This window comes from Pseudophryne corroboree, chromosome 9 (genome assembly GCF_028390025.1).
Source record: "Pseudophryne corroboree isolate aPseCor3 chromosome 9, aPseCor3.hap2, whole genome shotgun sequence".
Lineage (NCBI taxonomy): Eukaryota > Metazoa > Chordata > Amphibia > Anura > Myobatrachidae > Pseudophryne > Pseudophryne corroboree.
The window spans coordinates 112633563-112659970 of NC_086452.1; the positions used below are offsets into that span (position 1 = coordinate 112633563).

The 26408-nt window shown below is 48.9% G+C and overlaps 1 protein-coding gene across 2 annotated transcripts in view; it reads right to left on the reverse strand.

Annotated features, from left to right (window-relative positions):
• Window positions 1–26408, reverse strand: part of LOC134957687 (ATP-dependent RNA helicase A protein-like) — a 699701-nt gene that overhangs the window by 617987 nt on the left and 55306 nt on the right. For both annotated transcript variants that reach the window (XM_063939766.1, XM_063939767.1), the window contains exons 3-4: window positions 25047–25187; window positions 13383–13491 (exon numbers count right to left, since the gene is read on the reverse strand). In XM_063939766.1, the coding sequence (XP_063795836.1) occupies window positions 13383–13491; window positions 25047–25187 (250 nt within the window). The remainder of the gene's footprint in view (window positions 1–13382; window positions 13492–25046; window positions 25188–26408) is intronic.

Sequence of the window (26408 nt, forward strand, 5' to 3'; positions counted from 1 at the left end):
GAAGCAGGTGCTCTTTTGCTTCTGCCCTTACCTCTGGCGAGTAAAGAGGATCCCCGACCTCTTCTGGACTTGTGCGACCGAAAGAACTGCATCTGATAGGGTGTTACTTTCTTTTGCTGTTGGGGAATATATGGTAAAAAATTTGATTTACCTGCAGTAGCTATGGAAACCAGGTCCGTCAGCCCATCCCCAAACAATACATCACCCTTATAGGGTAGTACTTCCATATGTTTTTTGAAATCCGCATCACCCGTCCATTGGCGAGTCCATAAGGATCTTCTCGCTGAGACAGACATGGCATTGGCCCTAGAAGCTAGCAATCGAATGTCCCTTTGAGCATCCCTCATAAATAAGACTGCGTCTTTTATATAGGCTAGAGTTAAGAATATAGTATCCTTATCCATATTATCAAATTGATCTGTCAGCTCATCTGTCCAAGCTGCAATTGCGCTACACACCCATGCCGACGCAATTGTCGGTCTTAGCACAGCACCCGTATGAGAATAAATACACTTTAAGGTAGTTTCTTGCCTGCGATCTGCAGGGTCCTTAAAGGACGCTGTGTCAGGAGACGGTAGCGCCACTTTCTTGGACAAGCGCGTCAGGGCCTTGTCCACAGTGGGGGATGATTCCCAAATCTCCCTGTCCTGCTTAGGGAAGGGGTATGCCATATAAATTCTTTTGGGGATCTGCGGTCTCTTTTCCGGAGTCTCCCAAGCTTTTCCAAATAAATCATTTAATTCATGAGATGCGGGAAAATTAATAATCTGTTTCTTTCCCTTAAACATGTGTACCCTTGTGTCGGGGACCGAGGGTTCATCCTCAATATGCAACACATCCCTCACTGCCACAATCATACACTGAATGGTTTTAGTCACCCTAGGGTGCAATTTTACTTTGTCGTAGTCGACACTGGAATCAGAATCCGTGTCGGTAGTAGTGTCTTGTGTTAAGGGACGCTTTTGAGACCCCGACGGGCCCTGTGAGTCGGTCCAATCCGAGGATTGACCCCCTGATGTCCCCCCTAATTCAGCCTTATCAAGCCTTTTATGTAAAGATGCCACACTTGCATTCAACATATGCCACATGTCCATTCAATCCGGAGTCGGCACAACCGACGGGGACACACCACTCATTTGCTCCACCTCCTCCTTAGAGAAGCCTTCCGCCTCAGACATGTCGACACACACGTACCGACACCCCACACACACACAGGGATTAACCTATAAGGGGACAAAACCCCAACCAGGCCCTTAGGAGAGACAGAGATAGAGTATGCCAGCACACACCAGCGCTTAAAAACACTGGAAAAAATATGACCAGATGGCGCTTTTTTATATATAATATACCAAATCCCACTCACTGCGTCGCTAATGTGCCCCCCTCCTCTTTTTTCCAGCCTGTAAAGTTCAGCAGGGGAGAGACCAGGAAGCCAGCGTTCATTGCATGCAGCTTCTCTGGAGAAAATGGCGCTGGTTAGTGCTGAGGATCAAGCCCCACCCACCCGACGGCGGGCTTCGGTCCCAGTGACTTTTCTATTAAAATGGCGGGGGATCTTAGATTTACTGCCTCCGCAGCCTAATCTATCTGAATTTGCCCAAAAGTGAGGAATATTGCTGCCCAGGGCGCCCCCCTCCCCCCCTCCCCCTGCGCCCTGCACCCTGCACCCTTCAGTGCTCCTCTGTGTGTGTGACTGGGAGCAATGGCGATCTGATGTCTTCTGCCGCCTAAGATGTCTTCTGCCTTCTCATACTCACCCGGCTTCTATCTTCGGCATCTGTGAGGACGACGGCGGCGCGGCTCCGGGATGAACCCCAGGTGAGACCTGTGTTCCGACTCCCTCTGGAGCTAATGGTGTCCAGTAGCCTTAGAAGCAGTGCCCAACTTGACAAGCCAGCTCTGCTTCTCTCTCCTCAGTCCCACGATGCAGGGAGCCTGTTGCCAACAGGATTCCCTGAAAATAAAAAACCTAACAAAATTCTTTTTCAACAGAAAACTCTGGAGAGCTCTCTGCAGTGCACCCATTCTCCTCTGGGCACAAGATCTAACCGAGGTCTGGAGGAGGGGCATAGAGGGAGGAGCCAGTACACACCCATAGTAAAAGTTCTTTTTAGGTGCCCTATCTCCTGCGGAGCCCGCCTATACCCCCATGGTCCTTACGGAGTCCCCAGCATCCTCTAGGACGTAAGAGAAAAAGAGACTACACAGATATATTCTGCCACATACCAGATGCATGATTCCATACTGCCATAAGATAATTGGGTTTGGTTTCCGGGAAACTGAACCCACCCGAACGTACCTATTCCGAGAGGATCCAAGCTAGTACTCTGATCTCCCCATCATATATCAAATCTCGTAGTTCAAGTGACTTTCTCACATATAAGACCACCTACCACTCTTATCGTACTGCTCTGGACACTGCCAAACAAACATATTTTCAATCTATCATCTCTGCTCAAGCCTCTAACCCCAAGCGACTTTTTAATACATTTAAATCACTTCTTGTCCCTCCCTCACCTAACCCACCAGCCACTGTCAGTGCGCAAGATCTTGCTTCCTATTTCAAGGACAAGATTGACAAGATCCGAAATGAAATGGTATGCTCTTCCACAGCAAGTGACCTGCTCAATTCCCTGCCTGAACCCTCTAACACCTTCTCTTCCTTTGATCCTACAAATGAAGATGAAGTATCTGCACTCTTTTCATCTGCCTACTCTAATACCTCTCCCCTTGACTCTATACCCTCACAAATTAGTAAAGCTCTGTCTACTGTGCTCATCCCAACCTTAACAAAAATCTGTAATCTCTCCCTGTCTACTGGTATCTTTCCTTCTCTATACAAGCATGCAGTGATTACTCCCATTCTGAAAAAACAAAACTCTGACCCGAACACTCTCTCTAACTACCGTCCCATCTCTCAGCTCCCATGCCCCTCCAAGCTACTTGAGAGACTTGCATACACTCGCCTCACACACTTTCTTAACTCACACAGCCTACTGGACCCACTTCAGTCAGGATTTCGTGCCCAACACTCCACAGAGACAGCACTGACTAAGGTAGTGAATGATTTGGTCACTGCTAAATCTAAAGGACATTTCTCTCTACTTATTCTCCTTGATCTCTCTGCTGCTTTTGACACTGTTGACCACTCTCTTCTCATACAAACACTACAATCCCTAGGTATTCAGGACACAGCCCTTTCTTGGTTCTCATCCTACCTATATAATCGCTCCTTCAGTGTTCGTTTCTCTGATTCCACCTCTCCTTCGCTACCTCTCTCAGTTGGAGTACCGCAAGGCTCAGTCTTAGGTCCTCTGCTTTTCTCTAGCTATACCACATCTCTTGGCAAACTAATCAACTCTTTCGGATTTCAGTACCATCTGTATGCGGATGATACTCAAATCTACCTATCCTCCCCTGATTTGTCACCATCTGTATTGGGCCGTGTCACTGAATGCCTTTCTGCCATTTCATCTTGGATGACATCTCGCCACCTCAAACTTAATATTTCCAAAACAGAATTAATTATATTTCCACCGGCCAATAGTAGTTTCCAACCTGATATCTCTATCACTGTTGAGAACTCTGCAATCACCCCTACCCCACAAGCTCGCTGCCTAGGTGTCATTCTTGACTCTGAACTGTCCTTTGTTACCCACATTCAATCTGTCTCAAGATCATGTTACATACATCTAAGAAACATATCCAAAATACGCCCTTATCTTACACAAGACACAGCAAAAACTCTAATCCATGCTCTCATTATCTCCCGCATTGATTATTGTAATAGTCTCCTGACCGGTCTTCCCAAACATAAGCTCTCACCACTACAATCCATTTTGAATGCAGCTGCGAGGCTAATCTTCCTTGCCAGACGTTCATTGTCTGCAGATCCGCTCTGTCAGTCCCTCCATTGGTTACCGGTATTCTACCGTATTAAATATAAAATACTTTTACTCACATACAAGGCTATTAACCAAACTGCACCAACATACATCTCTTCACTCATCTCAAAATATCTCCCTACCCGACCTCTCCGCTCTGCACAAGACCTACGTCTCTCATCCACACGCATTACTTGTTCACACTCAAAATTACAGGACTTTATCCGGGCTTCACCCACTCTGTGGAATGCCCTCCCACGCACAGTAAGACTCGCATCTAGTCTCCAAACCTTTAAATGTTCCCTGAAAACTCACCTCTTCAGACAAGCCTATCAAATTCCAGACCCACCCACATAACCTTCAGTGCTTCCCTATCTAATTACATCCTCTGTAGAGTATTCATAACATCACATATCTTGTCTTTCTTTAGTCTCACACCCTCCTGACACTTGGATAACTTTGTGGGGTATCATCATACAACCCATTAAGAACCTAGCAATCTGGTGGACCATTATGCAATAGGTAGCATCAATCCTTGTGTATCTATGCCTATTTCCCTATAGATTGTAAGCTTGCGAGCAGGGCCTTCCTACCTCTGTCTGTCTGTTTTTACCCAGTTTTGTTCTATTACTGTTGTTCTAATTGTAAAGCGCAACGGAATATGCTGCGCTATATAAGAAACTGTTAATAAATAAATAAATATTCAGATTCACAAAAGAGGCAAAATGTCATCTTCCCGTGTTTTGGAGTTGGGCGCCTTTTCAAAAATGATGTGTGTGTGTATACACACCTGAGGACTTGGGATGCCCTCATCTGGATTAGCAGCCCACCCACTGCCTCTCAGGCTTTTAAACAGAGAACTAACATATGCTGACCGCACAGAAGCCATAGGTAAGATCCTTTCAATTATATAGAAAGTCAGTTTGGGGGTAAACTTTTGGGTTGTGGGGCTCATTGGATTGCTCTGGCTGGGCACTTTGGGGCATCACCACCTTATACTTATTTCTAACACCTATATCTCCCTGTGTTTGTTTTTATTTATGTAGCAATTTTCACATATCTTTTACACTTGTAACACTGATCAGCTAACCTTACTTTCTGACACCTTACTGCTGTCCTCTAACACTCAGCAGCTTCCCTCACTTATTTAACACTGATTTTTCACTTCTATCTCTCATTTGTGTGGTGCCCTGGGGTGATTTGGGGGTGCTCTGTGCCCCAGAGGCGAACCCCTATAATGTTAGGGACCTGTTTGACGAGGTCACCGTGAAGCAGGTGGGCAGGTTCATATATTGTCAATATATGCCAAGAACCTCAGATATGATAGTTGTTATAATTATCATTTTAATGGTGTATGGTGCACCTGCACCCTTGTTCCTATATTGTAGTACTAAGGGGGTAATCCAGATCTGATCGTAGATGTGCTAAATTTAGCACATCTACGATCATTTATTCAGACGTGCGGGGTAATGCCCAGCACATGGCTAGTCCGCCCCGCAAGTCTGGCTCTGCTCCTCCACCCGTGGCGCCTGCAAGGGTGCAAAATCATTGCATGGGTGCGATGCTTTTGCACCCAGCGAGTAGCTCCCTGCCTGTGCAGCACCTGCGCACTGGCAGGGGGCTACCCGCCGCGTCCCGGGTCGCACCTGCTGCATGTGACATCACGCAGCCGCTGCGGCACGGCCCCGCAGCGGTACGTACATGCCTGCGTTGTCCGAACCGCGACCCGCCAACGGCATTCTAAAGCAGCTGGCACGCCCCCTCCCGCCCCTCGAACGCCTCTGCCTGTCAATCAGGCAGAGGCAATCGCAGCCCAGAGATGCTGTTAGCATCTCACTGGGCTCCCGGGGGTGCACATGCGCACTCCACAAAGGGATTCAGACTGCGATCGCTACCGCGATCCAGTTTGAATGACCCTCTAAGTCCCAGTAAGGCAGCACATTCCATTATAAGAAGCTAGGGTGTGCAGTCCAGGCCCCCTCTCCACAATATTTTCAAAAATTCACACAGGACACCGGAGGCACCATCCTGGACACGGAGATCCCTGGAAGCTACATGAGCAAGTATGCATTACAACTAGGCACTCCCGAGGGATACAACTGCAGTATTCCAGCGGAGGTCATTTGTGACCCTGCTACTATTCCTACGGACTACCCCGTGACACGGAAACTCCCGCTGGCTACACGGACCCGAAGTAGGTTAAGACGGATGGTACAGTAACTATATAGCATAACTGTATGTGATATCCGGACCAATGTTAAAAAAACAAAATTATGTTTCTGAAGGAAAATATGTGAGTCAATAAAGGAATTACTGTAAATAGAGATACGAGAAATGCATCGATGTACACACAGAGGTTTGTTGCTGTTGCCTAGAGGTCTGAAGACTGTGCAGCAATCACACACTATCCTAATGTATTACACATGAGGGTTTTTTTAATTTACAAAAAATAAGATTTTACTCACCGGTAAATTTATTTCTCGTAGTCCGTAGTGGATGCTGGGAACTCCGTAAGGACCATGGGGAATAGACGGGCTCCGCAGGAGACTGGGCACTCTAAAAGAAAGATTAGGTACTATCTGGTGTGCACTGGCTCCTCCCTCTATGCCCCTCCTCCAGACCTCAGTTAGGATACTGTGCCCGGAAGAGCCGACACAATAAGGAAGGATTTTGAATCCCGGGTAAGACTCATACCAGCCACACCAATCACACCGTATAACTCGTGATACAATACCCAGTTAACAGTATGAAATATAACTGAGCCTCTCAACAGATGGCTCAACAATAACCCTTTAGTTAGGCAATAACTATATACAAGTATTGCAGACAATCCGCACTCGGGATGGGCGCCCAGCATCCACTACGGACTACGAGAAATAGATTTACCGGTGAGTAAAATCTTATTTTCTCTGACGTCCTAGTGGATGCTGGGAACTCCGTAAGGACCATGGGGATTATACCAAAGCTCCCAAACGGGCGGGAGAGTGCGGATGACGCTGCAGCACCGAATGAGAGAACTCAGGGTCCTCCTCAGCCAGGGTATCAAATTTGTAGAATTTAGCAAACGTGTTTGCCCCTGACCAAGTTGCAGCCCGGCAAAGTTGTAAAGCCGAGACCCCTCGGGCAGCCGCCCAAGATGAGCCCACTTTCCTCGTGGAATGGGCTGTTACTGATTTAGGATGCGGCAATCCAGCCGCAGAATGCTCCAGCTGAATTGTGCTACAAATTCAGCGAGCAATAGTCTGCTTAGAAGCAGGAGCACCTATTTTGTTGGGTGCCTACAGGCTAAAAAACGAGTCAGTTTTCCTGACTCCAGCCGTCCTGGAAATATACATTTTTAAGGCCCAGACTACGTCCAGTAACTTGGAATCTTCCAAGTCCCTAGTAGCCGCAGGCACTACAATAGGTTGGTTCAAGTGAAAAGCTGATACCACCTTAGGGAGAAACTGGGGACGAGTCCTCAATTCTGCCCTATCCATATGGAAAATCAGATAAGGGCTTTTACATGACAGAGCCGCCAATTCTGACACACACCTGGCCGAAGCCAAGGCCAATAACATGACCACTTTCCACGTGAGATATTTCAAATCCACAGTTTTAAGTGGCTCAAACCAATGTGATTTTAAGAAACTCAACACCACGTTGAGATCCCAAGGTGCCACAGAAGGCACAAAAAAGGGGCTGAATATGTAGCACTCCCTTTACAAATGTCTGAACTCCAGGCAGTGAAGCCAGTTCTTTCTGGAAGAAAATCGACAGAGCCGAAATCTGGACCTTAATGGAACCCAAATTTAGGCCCATAGTCACTCCTGACTGTAGGAAGTGCAGAAAACGACCCAGCTGAAATTCCTCTGTTGGGGCCTTCCTGGCCTCACACCACGCAACATATTTTCGCCAAATACGGTGATAATGGTTTGCGGTTACTTCTTTCCTGGCTTTTATCAGCGTAGGAATGACTTCCTCCGGAATGCTCTTTTGCTTTAGGATCCGGAATTCAACCGCCATGCCGTCCAACGCAGCCGCGGTAAGTCTTGGAACAGACAGGGCCCCTGCTGTAGCAGATCCTGTCTGAGCGGTAGAGGCCATGGGTCCTCTGATATTATTTCTTGAAGTTCTGGGTACCAAGCTCTTCTTGGCCCATCCGGAACCACGAGTATCGTTCTTACTCCTCGTTTTCTTATTATTCTCAGTACCTTTGGTATGAGAGGCAGAGGAGGGAATACATAAACCGACTAGTACACCCACGGTGTCACTAGAGCGTCCACAGCTATTGCCTGAGAGTCCCTTGACCTGGCGCAATATCTAGTTTTTTTGTTTAGGCGGGACGCCATCATGTCCACCTGTGGCCTTTCCCAACGGTTTACCAACAGTTGGAAGACTTCTGGATGAAGTCCCCACTCTCTCGGGTGTCGGTCGTGTCTGCTGAGGAAGTCTGCTTCCCAGTTGTCCACTCCCGGAATGAACACTGCTGACAGTGCTAAGACGTGATTTTCCGCATATCGGAGAATCCTTGTGGCTTCTGCCATCGCCATCCTGCTTCTTGTGCCGCCCTGTCGGTTTACATGGGCGACTGCCGTAATGTTGTCTGATTGGATCAGCACCGGCTGGTTTTGAAGCAGAGGCCTTGCCAGACTTAGGGCATTGTAAACAGCCCTCAGTTCCAGAATATTTATGTGAAAGGGACGACTCCTGACTTGACCAAAGTCCTTGGAAATGTCTTCCCTGTGTGACTGCCCCCCAGCCTCGAAGGCTGGCATCCGTGGTTACCAGGACCCAGTCCTGTATGCCGAATCTGCGGCCCTCTTGAAGATGAGCACTCTGCAGCCACCACAGTAGAGATACCCTGGTCCTTGGAGACAGGGTTATCAGCCGATGCATCTGAAGATGCGATTCCAAACACTTGTCCAAGAGGTCCCACTGAAAGGTTCTTGCATGGAACCTGCCGAATGGAATTTTGCTTTGTAAGAAGCTACCATTTTTCCCAGGACTCGTGTGCAGTGATGCACCGATACCTGTTTTGGTTTCAGGAGGTCTCTGACTAGAGATGACAGCTCCTTGGCTTTCTCCTGCGGGAGAAACACTTTTTTCTGTTCTGTGTCCAGAACCATCCCCAGGAACAGCAGGCGTGTGGTAGGAACCAGCTGTGACTTTGGAATGTATAGAATCCATCCGTGCTGTTGTAGCACTTCCCGAGATAGTGCTACTCCGACCAACAACTGCTCCATGGACCTCGCCTTTATAAGGAGATCGTCCAAGTACGGGATAATTAAAAACTCCCTTTTTCGAAGGAGTATCATCATTTCTGCCATTACCTTGGTAAAGACCCTCGGTGCCGTGGACAGTCCAAACGGCAGTGTTTGGAATTGGTAATGGCAATCCTGTACCACAAATCTGAGGTACTCCTGGTGAGGATGGTAAATGGGGACATGTAGGTAAGCATCCTTGATGTCCAGGGATACCATGTAATCCCCCTCCTCCAGGCTTGCAATAACCGCCCTGAGCGATTCCATCTTGAACTTGAATTTTTTTATGTATGTGTTCAAGGACTTCAAATTTAAAATGGGTCTCACCGAACCGTCCGGTTTCGGTACCACAAACAGTGTGGAATAGTAACCCCGTCCTTGTTGAAGTAGGGGCACCTTGACTATCACCTGCTGGGAATACAGCTTGTGAATTGCCTCTAGCACAACCTCCCTGCCTGAGGGAGTTGTCGGCAAGGCAGATTTGAGTAAACGGCGGGGGGGAGACGCCTCGAATTCCAGCCTGTACACCTGAGATACTACTTGAAGAATCCAGGGATCCACCTGTGAGCGAGCCCACTGATCGCTGAAATTTTTGAGGCGGCCCCCCACCGTACCTGGCTACGCCTGTGAAGCCCCCGCGTCATGCGGTGGACTCAGAGGAAGCGGGGGAAGAATTTTGATTCCGGGAACTGGCTGACTGGTGCAGCTTTTTCCCTCTTCCCTCGTCTCTGTGCAGAAAGGAAGCGCCTTTGACCCGCTTGCTTTTCTGAAGCCAAAAGGACTGTACCTGATAATACAGTGCTTTCTTAGGCTGTGAGGAAACCTGAGGTAAAAAATTTTCTTCCCAGCTGTTGCTGTGGATACGAGGTCCCAGAGACCATCCCCAAACAATTCCTCACCCTTATAAGGCTCTATGTGCCTTTTAAAGTCAGCATCACCTGTCCAGTGTCCGGTCTCTAATACCCTCCTGACAGAATGGACATTGCATTAATTCAGGATGCCAGCCGGCAAAATATCCCTCTGTGCATCCCTTATATATAAGACGACGTCTTATGTTCGCAAAATAGTATCCCTGTTTGACAGGGTTACAGACCACGCTGCAGCAGCACTATCTGCAGGTCTCAGTCTAGTACCTGAGTGTGTAAATACAGACTTCAGGATAGCCTCCTGCTTTTTATCAGCAGGTACCTTCAAAGTGGCCGTATCCTAAGACGGCAGTGCCACCTTTTTTGACAAACGTGTGAGTGCCTTATCCACCCTAGGGGATATCTCCCAGCGTAACTTATCCTCTGGCGGGAAAAGGTACGCCATCAGTAACTTTTTAGAAATGACCAGTTTCTTATCGGGGGAACCCACGCTTTTTCACACTTCATTCACTCATTTGATGGGGGAACAAAACACTGCCTGCTTTTTCTCCCCAAACATAAAACCCTTTTTTAGTGGTACTTGGGTTAATGTCAGAAATGTGTAACACATTTTTTATTGCCGGGATCATGTAACGGATGTTCCTAGTGGATTGTGTATATGTCTCAACCTCGTCGACACTGGAGTCAGACTCCGCGTCGACATCTGTGTCTGCCATCTGAGGGAGCGGGCGTTTTTGAGCCCCTGATGGCCTTTGAGACGCCTGGGCAGGCGCGGGCTGAGAAGCCGGCTGTCCCATAGCTGTTACGTCATCCAGCCTTTTATGTAAGGAGTTGACACTGTCTGTTAATACCTTCCACCTATCCATCCACTCTGGTGTCGGCCCACAGGGGGAGACATCCCATTTATCGGCATCTGCTCCGCCTCCACATAAGCCTCCTCATCAAACATGTCGACACAGCCGTACCGACACACCGCACACACACAGGGAATGCTCTGACTGAGGACAGGACCCCACACAGCCCTTTGGGGAGACAGAGAGAGAGTATGCCAGCACACACCAGAGCGCTATATAATGTAGGGATAAACACTATCACTGAGTGAATTTTCCCCAATAGCTGCTTGTATAAACAATATTGCGCCTAAATTTAGTGCCCCCCCTCTCTTTTTAACCCTTTGAGCCTGAAAACTACAGGGGAGAGCCTGGGGAGCTGTCTTCCAGCTACACTGTGAAGAGAAAATGGCGCCAGTGTGCCGAGGGAGATAGCTCCGCCCCTTTTTCGCAGACTTTTCTCCCGCTTTTTCATGGATTCTGGCAGGGGTAATTATCACATATATAGCCTCTGGGGCTATATATTGTGATTATTTTGCCAGCCAAGGTGTTTTTATTGCTGCTCAGGGCGCCCCCCCCCAGCGCCCTGCACCTTCAGTGACCGGAGTGTGAAGTGTGTATGAGGAGCAATGGCGCACAGCTGCAGTGCTGTGCGCTACCTTGGTGAAGACTGAAGTCTTCTGCCGCCGATTTTCCGGACCATCTTCATGCTTCTGGCTCTGTAAGGGGGACGGCGGCGCGGCTCCGGGAACGAACACCAAGGACGGGTCCTGCGGTCGATCCCTCTGGAGCTAACTGTGTCCAGTAGCCTAAGAAGCCCAAGCTAGCTGCAAGCAGGTAGGTTCGCTTCTTCTCCCCTTAGTCCCTCGTTGCAGTGAGCCTGTTGCCAGCAGGTCTCACTGTAAAATAAAAAACCTAACATATACTTTCTTTCTAGGAGCTCAGGAGAGCCCCTAGTGTGCATCCAGCTCGGCCGGGCACAGAAATCTAACTGAGGTCTGGAGGAGGGGCATAGAGGGAGGAGCCAGTGCACACCAGATAGTACCTAATCTTTCTTTTAGAGTGCCCAGTCTCCTGCGGAGCCCGTCTATTTCCCATGGTCCTTACGGAGTTCCCAGCATCCACTAGGACGTCAGAGAAATACATTTACATCACTACTGTTATCATTTGCATCATCATGTATTTTGTAACTGAGAATTTAGAAAAAGTTTAACTTGATAGATTTGTCTTCTGTTCAACCTTGCTATATGCAACTAACAATGTCACTGAGATGCGTTAGCGGTGCCCAATCAGTGACATCTTCCTACTAAGCAGGGCCCCCATCATGTATCAGAAAGGTGGAGGTCCACGGACTCAGGCACACCTTTACCCCAGTTTCTGCTCTAGTACCTAGGCCCTAATTCAGCATGGAACACAGGTACGATTGCGTACGCATGCTGAAGCCCTGTGAAGTGTGCGCACATGCAGCAGACGCACTGCATGTGCACACACAGTGAGATGCAACGATGGGGAGTGGGGGGGGGGGGGGGGGTAGCGCGGTCCAGATCATGGTTTGCAGGATGGACTGCAACGGTTGCATGACGTCACACGCAGCCGATGCGACCCGAGACCTGAAACATGGAGGGTAGCCGTCTGCCTTTGCAGCTACCCTGAACATGCGAAAGCATCACAACTGTGCGATGCTTTCGCAAGTGTGCAGGGGGGTGTTGGAAGACCGGGCTTGCCATGTGCTGGGCGTCCCCTCGCATATCAGAGTGATGGATTGCAGTTGTGTGGTTTTTCGCACATCTATGATCCATGCTGAATTAGGCCCTTAGTACAGTGTATCCAGAGGAATGCATTTACAAGTAGGACTGGTAGTGCAATTCATGAAGTGGAAAAGGTGTCGGGTCTATTTATTTATTTATTAACAGTTTCTTACTTAGCGCAGCATATTCCGTTGCGCGTTACAATTAGATCTATACAATCAATACGGTCTTCACTCACTACCCGCCAACACATTCTGAATCACATTACACGACTTACTGGTGTTCGGACAACTCACTGTGTGGATGATATTGTGGCAATAAATACTGGGCATGGGGGGGGATGTTATCTCTTAATCTAACTCTAGTCCTTAAAAATGTTTAAAATCTCTCTGCAAAATTGCCATGCAAAGTTTTATGTTCTGATTTGGAAAAAGCAGTTGAGACTTTTTTAGATTCACTTTTGCATTGTGTGCGAGTCGTTTGGTTTCTTAAACTAACTGCCGTGTGTATGTGCCGCTGCTCTGCTGCTTTGTTTGGCCAGCCAGCCTTTGGCCAATATTGGTGAAAACAATATTATGAGCTGTGAAGTGGTCAAAATTTACTTGAAATCAATGTTATTGAGGTTAATAATACTGTAGGAACAAAAACCATGTCTAAATTACATGATTTTAGCTGCATTAATAAAAAAATAAAAAAAAAATTAAAAAAACTCCTCAGGGTGGTTTTGCAAAACCAGAACCAAAATAAGAAAATTAATACAGATCTAAAACATGGGAATCGGAGCACATCTCTAGCCATAACTGACACTTACCACCAGCTTCTGGCTGCGAAGTCAAGTCAGGCAATGGCCCTCCAAAATAGCTATGTAATCCTCCAGCTTCTATTGTCTGAAATCCATCTGTAGCATCTTCCTGCCCAGCCTGCAATTAAACCAATATGCCAGTCCATGTAAACACAGTAATTATTAAGTACCCTCCCATTGTAAAAATCAGGATTTTGGTACTTACTGATAAATCCCTTTCTCCGATTCCACAGGGGCCACTGGAGTGCAGATACAATGGGGATATAGTAGGCAGTAACTGGGAGCTGGCACTTCAAACTTATAACCATGTGACTAGCTCCTCCCCTACTATGTCCCCCCTCCAAGCCAGTCCAGGTAAAACTGTGCCCGAGGAGAGCTGGAAAAGACCAACGTTAAAGTAGAGGAGGTAGCTAAACCCTTTAAAACAGGATAACACCAAGGAAACCTGGAAACATAGTAAAAGGGTAACATGAACAAAACGAGCAGTCACACAGTGACCTGCAAACAGAAGTGAAGTAGGAGGAAACAGCGCTGGGTGGGCGTCCAGTGGCCCCTGTGGAATCGGAGAAAGGGATTTATCGGTAAGTACCAAAATCCTGATTTCTCCTTCATCCACTAGGGGCCACTAGAGTGCAGATACAATGGGGACGTCTCAGAGCTCCCAAGACGGGAGGGAGAGCGCTGAGAGTCCTGCAAAACAGCCCGGCCAAACTGTGACACAGAGGCCGCAAAAGTGTCAAACCTGTAAAATGTGACAAACGTATGACGGCCCGACCAAGTGCCATCGCGACTTAAAGTAGTCACGGAAACCCTGCGAGCGGCCGCCCATGAAGGTCCCACAGAGCACGTAGAGTGCGCCGAAATGGAAGACGGAGGCTCTCGAGCAACCGCCCAAATAAACTTGTCTGATGGTCAGACATATCCAACGGACCAATGTCTGCCTGGAAACCGGCCATCCGGGACGGGAGCAACGTACAGAACAAATAAGAAATCAGACTTCCGAATAGCCGAAGTCCTATCCACCGAGAGTCGGAGCGCCCTGACAACATCCAAAAGATCTCGAATTCGGTGAATCCGCCGAGAGGGCCGGAACCACAAGTGGCTGATTTATGTGAAAAGCGGACACCACCTTCGAGAGAAACAACATTGGAGTATGAAGTAACCTCATGGAATATCAGGTGGGGGGGGGGGGGAGAAAGAGAGAGAGAGAGAGCCCCAAGTTCCGACACCCGTCAGGCCAAAGCCGGAGGCAGGGGAAAAGACCACCGTCCAGGTGAGATATTTTATCTCCTCCGACTCCAGAAATTCAATAACGGAGACTGCAGACAAGTGAGAACCACTTTGAGGTCCCCTGGTGCCGTTGGAGGGCGAAAGGGAGGCTGCATTCAGAGAACTCCCTTCAAGAAAGTCCGAACTTCCAGCAGCAAGGCTAATTTCCTTTGGAAGAAAACCGAAAGAGGAGAGACCTGAACCTCAGGTGAACCCAGTCGAAGCTCTGCCGAGATAACCACCTGGAGAAAACGAAGGCGGTGGCTAAAAGAAAAACCGAAGGGGAAACTCCCTGCCTTTGAAGTAGGGCCATCCTGACTGCCATGACCTTCGTGAACAATCTGGGAGCGAAAGAGAGACTGAACGGAAGGGTCTGAAAGTGGAAATGAGCATCCGGAGAAAAGCCTGATGAGGATGCCTGTAAGCAGGCATCCTTGATGTCTAAGGACGTTGAAACTCGTTTTGCTCCAAACTGGCAATAACAGACTGAAGGGATTCCTCAAAAAGGAATGAGATCCTTTAAGTTCAGAATAGGCCTGGCCGAGCCGTCCGGCTTCGGTACGGGAAAAAAGGCCTGAGAAATAGCCCCGTTTCTGATGTGAGGAAACCGGGATCAGCACCCTTGCAGATAGAAGCTTCTGTAACTCCGCCTGCCGGATGACCCTCTTGTCGTCGGAAACCGGCAAACCCGTGGTGAAGAAACACAGAGACGGTTGGATTCTAAAATCAAGCATGTGACCGCAAGCGAAGAGAAATCTAACCCAAGCGTACCCAGGACTCCCTGACTGTGCCGAGGTTGTTGAACCTCTGCCTCGGCCTCTTACTTGAGATCCCCAGGTGACGGCGGTACCGCCCCTGGCATGGCCTCGAAACCTGGAAGGGGCAAGAAAGGACCGAAAGGAAGGACCGGTATAGGTCCGTCGTGGAGCTGGAGCAGCAGTGGAAAGATAAGTGGACTTCCCAATGGCCTGAGAAATCCAGGTAGTAAGATCCTTTACGACCAGGCCCGTAAAGGGCAACGCCTCTGCTGCCTCCTTGGAGACCTTAAAAGGATATAAAGCAGATTCGTGAATATGATCTGCCAAAGGTAACAGTTGTTCCTGATGCAAACCGACCTGTAACCCTGAGGACAATTGTTCCCCAACAACCTACCTGCGCAAAGTAGAACCCCCGCTGCCACATATTTCTCTCAGACGGCTCCTTCAGCAAGGTTGCACCAGGAACCGGCAGCTTCTTGGACCGGCGATACACCGAGGGGTATACAATTGGAGGGTTCTCATATCGTTTCCTGCTATCTGCGGGGAAAAGTATAGGAAGACAAAACAATTTTATACCTGAAATCCGGATGTTTCCAGGCCACAGTCAGGAGCACATCCAGCTCATCCGAAACTGGAAAAGTCGTTGTGCCGAACCCCGAGGGACGTGAAGTGTCCAGTTCCGACTCTTTCACCTGCAGCACCAGACGAACTGCTGCAGTAAGCGTCTCGATAATCTGAGACACTGGTTTAGATTCCACAGAAAACCAACGTCATCAGTCATTCTGGACCTCTATCGCCTCCTCCAAGAGCGGCCTCTCATCAGCAGAGTCGTGTAACATTGCGGTTAACAACCTCTTTTTGAAACCTGGGGATGAGAAATGACAGACGTGGTCTCTGGTGAACAGCGACATTACTTGCGTAAGCTGAGCTGTTCAAACATGAGCGTCCTGCAGCTGCGTTGAGGGCTGAGTAGATGGCTCCGCTGCACACTCCTCACATAACAGGGAATTCTATGACTGTCCTGAGTGAACCTCGCAAAACATTTCTGATATGTGAAAACCTTTTGTGTTGCTTTGGAACCTTTTCCAGACATGCCAGCACCTTTCTCACAGACCCGACACATACTGCGTTAGTTAAACTAAAAGAAAAACAAGAATTTACTCACCGGTAATTCTATTTCTCGTAGTCCGTAGTGGATGCTGGGACTCCGTAAGGACCATGGGGAATAGCGGCTCCGCAGGAGACTGGGCACAACTATAAAGAAAGCTTTTAGACTACTGGTGTGCACTGGCTCCTCCCACTATGACCCTCCTCCAGACTTCAGTTAGGATACTGTGCCCGGAAGAGCTAACACAATAAGGAAGGATTTTGAATCCCGGGTAAGACTCATACCAGCCACACCAATCACACCGTATAACTCGTGATACAATACCCAGTTAACAGTATGATAACAACTGAGCCTCTCAACAGATGGCTGAACAATAACCCTTTAGTTAAACAATAACTATATACAAGTATTGCAGACAATCCGCACTTGGGATGGGCGCCCAGCATCCACTACGGACTACGAGAAATAGATTTACCGGTGAGTAAAATCTTATTTTCTCTGACGTCCTAAGTGGATGCTGGGACTCCGTAAGGACCATGGGGATTATACCAAAGCTCCCAAACGGGCGGGAGAGTGCGGATGACTCTGCAGCACCGAATGGGCAAACTCTAGGTCCTCCTCAGCCAGGGTGTCAAACTTGTAGAATTTAGCAAATGTGTTTGACCCCGACCAAGTAGCTGCTCGGCAAAGTTGTAGAGCCGAGACCCCTCGGGCAGCCGCCCAAGAAGAGCCCACCTTCCTCGTGGAATGGGCTTTCACTGATTTAGGATGCGGCAGTCCAGCCTGAATGATATCACTAAGCTAATTGAGCATTTACCAATCTATATGTCTGTTGTGAGAGGCAGAGAGGTTCCTGCATTAGGAGGAGGTGCAGGCCCTGACATGCCACATGGAGCATTATGGGGTTGCTCCAAGGTAGGTAGCTCTTAGCTTAGACATATTTTAGTAAGGAGCCATTATCATGTGGCTCCTTGCTGGTTAATATTAGACCCAGATTGGGGTAATGGAGGTGTGAGGTGTGGTGCCTCTGGACTGGCTGAGCTGGATGGCTTTAGTGTGGCATACCTTTACATTCTATTAACACTTTTCACTTATTAATTTTCTAACACTATTTCTCTATTTTAATTACATTTCATGTTTGTATCACCCTCTCTATAGCTTCGGCTTCCTAAATACTAATTTATTAACACTATAGTTTTTTACACTGGTATGCCACGCTGGGCTTTCTGGCTCATTCTGGTGTTTTGGGGTGCCACACCCTGCACCTAGATATAGCGCTAGGGACCCCAAATATACAGAGAGGCCTTGATGCGGCTTTGGGGCTTAACTACACATTTGCGCAAATATGTGTAACGAAGATCTCTGAATTCTATTATCATGTGGGATTTATATCTGGTTACTGTTATCATTCAGGGTGCTGGGGAAACCAATTGCTTTTTTTCTTGCTCAGCCGCAGAATGTGCAAGCTGAATCGTACTACAGATCCAGCGAGCAATAGTCTGCTTTGAAGCAGGTGCACCCAACTTATTGGGCGCATACAGGATAAATAGCGAGTCAGTCTTTCTGACTCCAGCTGTCCTGGAAACATACATTTTCAGGGCCCTGACTACGTCCAACAACTTGGAAGCCTCCAAGTCTTTAGTAGCCGCAGGCACCACGATAGGTTGGTTCAGATGAAAGGCTGATACCACCTTAGGGAGAAATTGGGGACGAGTCCTCAATTCTGCCCTATCCATATGGAGAATCAGAAAAGGGCTTTTACATGACAAAGCCGCCAATTCTGATACACGCCTGGCCGAAGCCAAGGCCAACAACATGACCACTTTCCACATGAGATATTTCAATTCCACGGTCTTAAGTGGCTCAAACCAATGTGACTTTAGGAAATCCAACACCACGTTGAGATCCCAAGGTGCCACTGGAGGCACAAAAGGGGGCTGAATATGCAGCACTCCCTTAACAAAAGTTTGAACTTCAGGTAGTGAAGCCAGTTCTCTCTGGAAGAAAATCGACAGAGCCGAAATCTGGACCTTAATGGAACCCAATTTTAGGCCCATAGCCACCCCTGACTGTAGAAAGTGCAGGAAACGGCCCAGCTGAAATTCTTCCGTTGGGGCCTTCCTGGCCTCGCACCACGCAACATATTTACGCCATATGCGGTGATAATGGTTTGCCGATACTTCTTTCCTAGCTTTAATCAGCGTAGGAATGACTTCCTCCGGAATGCCCTTTTCCTTCAGGATCCGGTGTTCAACCGCCATGCCGTCAAACGCAGCCGCGGTAAGTCTTGGAACAGACAGGGCTCCTGCTGCAGCAGGTCCTGTCTGAGCGGCAGAGGCCATGGGTCCTCTGAGATCATTTTTTGAAGTTCTGGGTACCAAGCTCTTCTTGGCCAATCCGGAACAATGAGTATAGTGCTTACTCCTCTTCTCCTTATTATCCTCAGTACCTTTGGTATGAGAGGAAGAGGAGGGAACACATAAACCGACCGGTACACCCACGGTGTCACTAGAGCGTCCACAGCTATCGCCTGCGGGTCTCTTGACCTGGCGCAATCCTTTTCTAGCTTTTTGTTGAGGCGGGACGCCATCATGTCCACCTGTGGCCTTTCCCAACGGTTTACAATCAGTTGGAAGACTTCTGGATGAAGTCCCCACTCTCCCGGGTGGAGGTCGTGCCTGCTGAGGAAGTCTGCTTCCCAGTTGTCCACTCCCGGAATGAACACTGCTGACAGTGCTAACACGTGATTTTCCGCCCATCAGAGAATCCTTGTGGCTTCTGCCATCGCCGTCCTGCTTCTCCTGCCGCCCTGTCGGTTTACATGGGCGACCGCCGTGATGTTGTCTGACTGGATCAGTACGACTGGTTTTGAAGCAGGGGTTTTGCCTGACTTAGGGCATTGTAAATGGCCCTTAGTTCCAGAATATTTATGTGCAGGGAAGTCTCCTGACTTGACCATAGTCCTTGGAAGTTTCTTCCCTGTGTGACTGCCCCCCAGCCTCGAAGGCTGGCATCCGTGGTCACCAGGACCCAGTCCTGTATGCCGAATCTGCGGCCCTCTTGAAGATGAGCACTCTGCAGCCACCACAGCAGAGACACCCTTGTCCTTGGAGACAGGGTTATCAGCCGATGCATCTGAAGATGCGATCCGGACCACTTGTCCAACAGGTCCCACTGAAAGGTTCTTGCATGGAACCTGCCGAATGGAATTGCTTCGTAGGAAGCTACCATCTTTCCCAGGATCCGCGTGCAGTGATGCACCGACACCTGTTTTGGTTTTAGGAGGCCTCTGACTAGAGATGACAGCTCCTTGGCCTTCTCCTCCGGGAGAAACACTTTTTTCTGTTCTGTGTCCAGAACCATCCCCAGGAACAGTAGATGTGTCGTAGGGACCAGCTGTGACTTTGGAATATTTAGAATCCAGCCGTGCTGTTGTAGCACCTCCCGAGATAGTGCTACCCCGACCAACAACTGCTCCCTGGACCTAGCCTTTATCAGGAGATCGTCCAAGTACGGGATAATTAAAACTCCCTTCTTTCGAAGGAGTATCATCATTTCGGCCATTACCTTGGTAAAGACCCTCGGAGCCGTGGATAGACCGAACGGCAACGTCTGGAATTGGTAATGACAATCCTGTACCACAAATCTGAGGTACTCCTGGTGAGGATGGTAAATGGGGACATGCAGGTAAGCATCCTTGATGTCCAGTGATACCATGTAATCCTCCTCGTCCAGGCTTGCAATAACCGCCCTGAGCGATTCCATCTTGAACTTGAATTTTTTTATATATGTGTTCAAGGATTTCAAATTTAAAATGGGTCTCACCGAACCGTCCGGTTTCGGTACCACAAACATTGTGGAATAGTAACCCCGTCCTTGTTGAAGTAGGGGCACCTTTACTATCACCTGTTGTGAATACAGCTTGTGAATTGCCTGTAACACTGCCTCCCTGCCTGAGGGAGTGGTTGGTAAGGCAGATTTGAGGAAATGGCGGGGGGGAGACGTCTCGAATTCCAGCTTGTACCCCTGAGATACTACTTGAAAGATCCAGGGATCCACCCGTGAGCGGGCCCACTAATTGCTGAAATATTTGAGACGGGCCCCCACCGTACCTGGCTCCGCCTGTGTCGCCCCAGCGTCATGCTGTGGACTTAGAGGAAGCGGGGGAGGACTTTTGCTCCTGGGAACTGGCTGCTTTTCCCCCCTACCTCTGCCTCTGGGCAGAAAGGACGCGCCCTTAACCCGCTTGCCCCTATTGGGCCGAAAGGACTGTACCTGATAATACGGTGCTTTCTTTGGCTGTGAGGGAACATGGGGTAAAAATGTAGACTTCCCAGCTGTTGCTGTGGAAACGAGGTCCGAGAGACCATCCCCGAACAACTCCTCACCCTTATAAGGCAGAACCCTCTCCTGGCAGAAATGGACATTGCACTAATTTTAGATGCCAGCCGGCAAATATCCCTCTGTGCATCCCTCATGTATAAAAGTGCGTCTTTAATATGCTCTACGGTTAGCAATATAGTGTCCCTGTCTAGGGTATCAATATTTTCCGACAGGGAATCTGACCATGCAGCTGCAGCACTGCACATCCATGCTGAAGCAATAGCTGGTCTCAGTATAACACCTGTGTGTGTATATAAAGACTTCAGGATAGCCTCCTGCTTTCTATCAGCAGATTCCTTCAGGGCGGCCGTATCCGGAGACGGTAGTGCCACCTTCTTTGACAAGCGTGTGAGCGCTTTATCCACCCTAGGGGATGTTTCCCAACGTGCCCTATCCTCTGGCGGGAAAGGGTACGCCATTAGTAACCTCTTAGAAATTACCAGTTTCTTATCAGGGGAAGCCCACGCTTCTTCACACACTTCATTTAACTCCTCAGATGGAGGAAAAGCTACTAATAGTTTTTTCTCTCCAAACATAATACCCTTTTTTGTGGTACCGGGGGTAACAGAAATGTGCAACACATTTTTCATTGCCTCAATCATGTAACGTGTGGCCCTACTGGAAGTTACATTAGTCTCATCGTCGTCGTCGACACTGGAGTCAGTATCCGTGTCGACATCTGTGTCTGCCATCTGAGGTAGCGGGCGTTTTAGAGCCCCTGATGGCTTTTGAGACGCCTGGGCAGGCACAGGCTGAGAAGCCGGCTGTCCCACATTTGGTATGTCGTCAAACCTTTTATGCAAGGAGTCGACACGGACGCGTAATTCCTTCCACAGCACCATCCACTCAGGTGTCGACCCCGCAGGGGGTGACATCACATTTATAGGCATCTGCTCCGCCTCCACATAAGCCTCCTCATCAAACATGTCGACACAGCCGTACCGACACACCGCATACACACAGGGAATGCTCTGACAGAGGACAGGACCCCACAAAGCCCTTTGGGGAGACAGAGAGAGAGTATGCCAGCACACACCAGAGCGCTATATAACACAGGGATCCCACTATAAATGAGTGTTTTCCCTTATAGCTGCTTATTTTATATATACTGCGCCTAAATTTAGTGCCCCCCCTCTCTTTTTTACCCTTGTGTAGCTTGACAACTGCAGGGGAGAGCCAGGGAGCGTCCTTCCAGGGAAGCTGTGAGGGAAAAATGGCGCCAGTGTGCTGAGGGAGATGGCCCCGCCCCTTTTCCGGCGGACTTCTCCCGCTTTTTCTGGAATTCTGGCAGGGGTATTTTTACACCTATATAGCCTTCCTGACTATATATGGTGTAGATTTGCCAGCCAAGGTGTCTTATATTGCCCTCAGGGCGCCCCCCCCCCAGCGCCCTGCACCCATCAGTGACCGGAGTGTGAGGTGTGCATGAGGAGCAATGGCGCACAGCTGCAGTGCTGTGCGCTACCTTGTTGAAGACTGAAGTCTTCTGCCGCCGATTTTCCGGAACACTTCTTGCTTCTGGCTCTGTAAGGGGGCCAGCGGCGCGGCTACGGGAACGAACACCAAGGTCGGGTCCTGCGGTCGATCCCTCTGGAGCTAATGGTGTCCAGTTCGCTGCAGTGAGTCTGTTGCCAGCAGATCTCACTGTAAAATAAAAAAACTAAAATATACTTTCTTTCCAGGAGCTCAGGAGAGCCCCTAGTGTGCATCCAGCTCAGCCGGGCACAAGATTCTAACTGAAGTCTGGAGGAGGGTCATAGTGGTAGGATCCAGTGCACACCAGTAGTCTAAAAGCTTTCTTTATAGTTGTGCCCAGTCTCCTGCGGAGCCGCTATTCCCCATGGTCCTTACGGAGTCCCAGCATCCACTTAGGACGTCAGAGAAAAGGGGGTTAAAGAAATGTAGCCCTACGTAATCCCTGCACTATAACGTGCAGTGACAGGCACGTTTCACTGTCTGATGCCACACACATTCCCCAAATTACAAACAGTATTAGTATCACCTGTGGCGTTGTCAATAGACTCTGATCTTAGCCCACTACAAGAAAAAAGTGTGAAACAAAGGAATAGTAAAGGGAGGACAGTACCCGCCCTGTATGTAGTGAATAGCTAAATTAGTAAAACAGGCGCAATACCTGTTTTTGTAAGCTCAGCTGGTTGCATAAAATGGTGGCCATGCCTGTGTGAAAAGCCGAAGAAAAATTCAATGTGGCAAGGTGAAGATATGAGGGACTTGAACCCAGGTCTGTACCTGGATGTCCCTGTTATTAGAATAAATTGCGGTGGAAGTGGTGGGATGCTGGTTTGTAGCTCTAACCACTATATCTGCTATTGTGCTGAGCCACAGTGGCTCTATATTCACGAACCAGGGGCCCCTTGGAGAAGCTGAGAGCTGAAGTCGGGTTTAAGCCCCCCCCCCAGGATATGGCGCCTATTTTTTTTAAAAACGGCGATAGCGGTCCCTCTAACAAAGAGAACTGAAATGCCCTAGCTTATGCTAACAGAAGCCAGGGTTATACTCACCGCTGCCGTGTTGCCGGGCGACTGAGGAACTGACCCCGACTCTCGCCGCAAGCAGCAGAGTCCGGTCAGAGGAGTCTCCAATGCAGTAAGAAAAATGTCCGTCAGCGCGCGCAGAGCCGCCGGGGCAGCCGGGAGCTGAGGCCCATGTTGGGGTTAAGCTCCGCCCCCGTTATGGCGCCTAATTTAAACTCTAGAAGCATCAGCACAATCGTAGCGGGTGGAGCCCTGCATCCCCCGCTGGCAATGCGAGCCACGGCCGAGGGGGGGGGGGGGGGTATACTTACCACTGCCGTTTTCTGCTGATAGAGTGGCCCTGACACGTGCCGCACGCAGATGTGTCCGGCCATCTCCAGAGAGCCAGCGTCTCCATCAGCCTGGGATCCATCCCAAGCCGCACGCAGCTGCGATGGGACCCCGCCGGCAGCTCCACTGCACACTGGCAGAGGCAGAGCTGCCAGTCTGTGGGTGTAAAGAAAAGAATAAATAAAAATAAATCTTCAGGAGAAGTCCCAAGAGTGACCAGCTCCCTTGGGCACAAATTAAAGACTGGCTTGGTGGGGGGACATAGTAGGGGAGGAGCTAGTCACATGGTTATAAGTTTGAAGTGCCAGCTCCCAGTTACTGCCTACTATATCCCCATTGTATCTGCACTCCAGTGGCCCCTAGTGGATGAAGGAGAAACATAACTGACTAACAATCTTGCAGAAGTTATTCCTTTAGAACCGGGGTGGGGAACCTCAGGCCCGCGGGCCGTATAAGGCCCACAAATCCACTTGTTACGGGCCGCTGCTGTGTGTCAGGGGAGGAGAGCGCAGCGCACCTCCTCTGCTCCTTTGTACTCAGTCCGGCGGCAGTGTGTCTCAGCTGTCAGGGCAGGGATGAGAGCGCAGCTATGTCCAGTGGCAGCGGCATGTAGTATCTAAAACCAGCCGCCGGTTCGTGAGCCAATCAGAGTTCGCAGACCGACAGCCAATCAGGAGCAGCCACTGCAGGTCCACGAACTCTGATTGGCTCACGAACCGGCAGCTGGTGTGAGGTTCTATATGCCGCACCCACCCGACATAGCTGCACTCACCTTCCTGCCTGGCCCCTGACAGCTGAGACACGCCGCCTGCCGGACTGAGCACTAAGGGGCAGGAGAGGTGCACGCTGCGCTCTCCTCCCCTGACACACAGCAGCAGCAGTGGTGAGCAGCACAGTGGGGTGGGGGTCATGTGCGAGGCAGTGTGTATCTGGCACTTGCTGGGGCAGTGTGTATCTGGCACTTGCTGGGGCAGTGTGTATCTGGCACTTGCTGGGGCAGTGTGTATCTGGCAATGTGGCGGCATATGTGTATCTGGCAATGTGGCAGCATATGTGTATCTGGCAATGTGGCAGCATATGTGTATCTGGCACTGCACTATTGGGGGCATATGTGTATCATGTCCCATTTTAATTGGCCACGCTCTGTGTGGCATGTGGCCACACCCATTTTCTGGGGCATATCTACTGGGGCGTAGGCTCATTTTTCAGTTTATCATTTTTGTATGGCCCCCCCAAGGATTTTATAAATATCCAAATGGCCCTTGGTAGAAAAAAGGTTCCCCACCCCTGCTTTAGAACAAAAAAACGATAGTTTACAGATGTCACCCACCGCGATTGACGGTAATTCGTCACTTTTGATTTCGCCCATTTGAACCAGGTATTTTACAAAGTCTCTGGCTGCATTTCTCTGAGACTCCTTTTTGGTGTTAGAAATCCCCTTGCCCAGGTAATCATATCCATCGACCTGAACCTATTGGAATAAATGTCATGAACAAAACAGATTGCAATCCTTTCTAAACCGCTACCAAAGACGATTTACAAATGTTATGGAAGACAAGGGACACAGTATTAGTTTCTCAGACAAAAATAATACAAAATAGTTACTTCACAGTTCCATTATTCCCTTCCACAAATATACAACAAACTTCTAGATGGGAAGCCTATCACGGCCCACAAGTATACAGCAAAGATGACAGTGTCCTATGGAGTCTCTCTAACCCCGCAATTACAACAAAGGAAACAGAATGGATTTGTTACTTGCCAGCAGGCTGCAAATAATGGCAGGTTGGAAGTTAACTTCTCTTTGAACTACTAAAAATACTGCTATCCTTAGACGAATAGAAAGGTGCTTTTCATCACTCCAAGTGGACAAACATCCTTGGGGTATATTTAAGTAGTGTTCACTATTGGTGCAGGGTGCTCATCAGTGAGGACATATTTTTCATTCTCTAGCACAAAATTGTACATACTTGGGGGTATATTCAATTAAAGTCGAAAGCTGCCGTCTGTCGAAAAGACGGCAGATTTGGACTTTTTAAGGTCGAATCACGATTCGACCTATTCAATATAACACAAAATTTTTCGACAAGGCGATGAATTTCAACTTGTCGAAAAGCACGTGGATCGGCGGAATATCTGCCGATCCACGTGCTTGTGTCGAAAACGGAGCCAAAACCGACAGGTTTTGGACCCCTTTTCGACCATCTGAGTCCGACATAAAAAAATGTCGGACTGAGATGTGGGACCCAGAGGAGAGGGGGGAGAGCCGCAGGGAGACGAGGGACAGTCGCGGGCATATAGGGGAGATCAGCGCTACAGCACAGCACTGCAGGAGGATGTCACACAGCCGCACCGCTCACGGCAGCTTCCACCCGGCTCCAGCAAGTGAGGTCACACTTGCTGGAGCCGGGTGGACACTGCCGTGAGTTCGGGCGGCTGTATGACATCCTCCTGCAGCGCTACTGTAGTGCTGATCTCCCCTATATCCCCTATCTCCCTCTTAAGCTCGCACCTTGAAAAAGGTGAGGGAGTATCTAGAGTTAAAGACCACACAACGAACATACTGGTTATCCTTTATTGTCATCATTTTAAACACATCTTTATGAACACTATATGAGGAATTTTATGTGAAAACTGTATTTGTTTTAACATGTGTTATTAAAACAATTTTTTACTAATTGGCCTTGGGCCC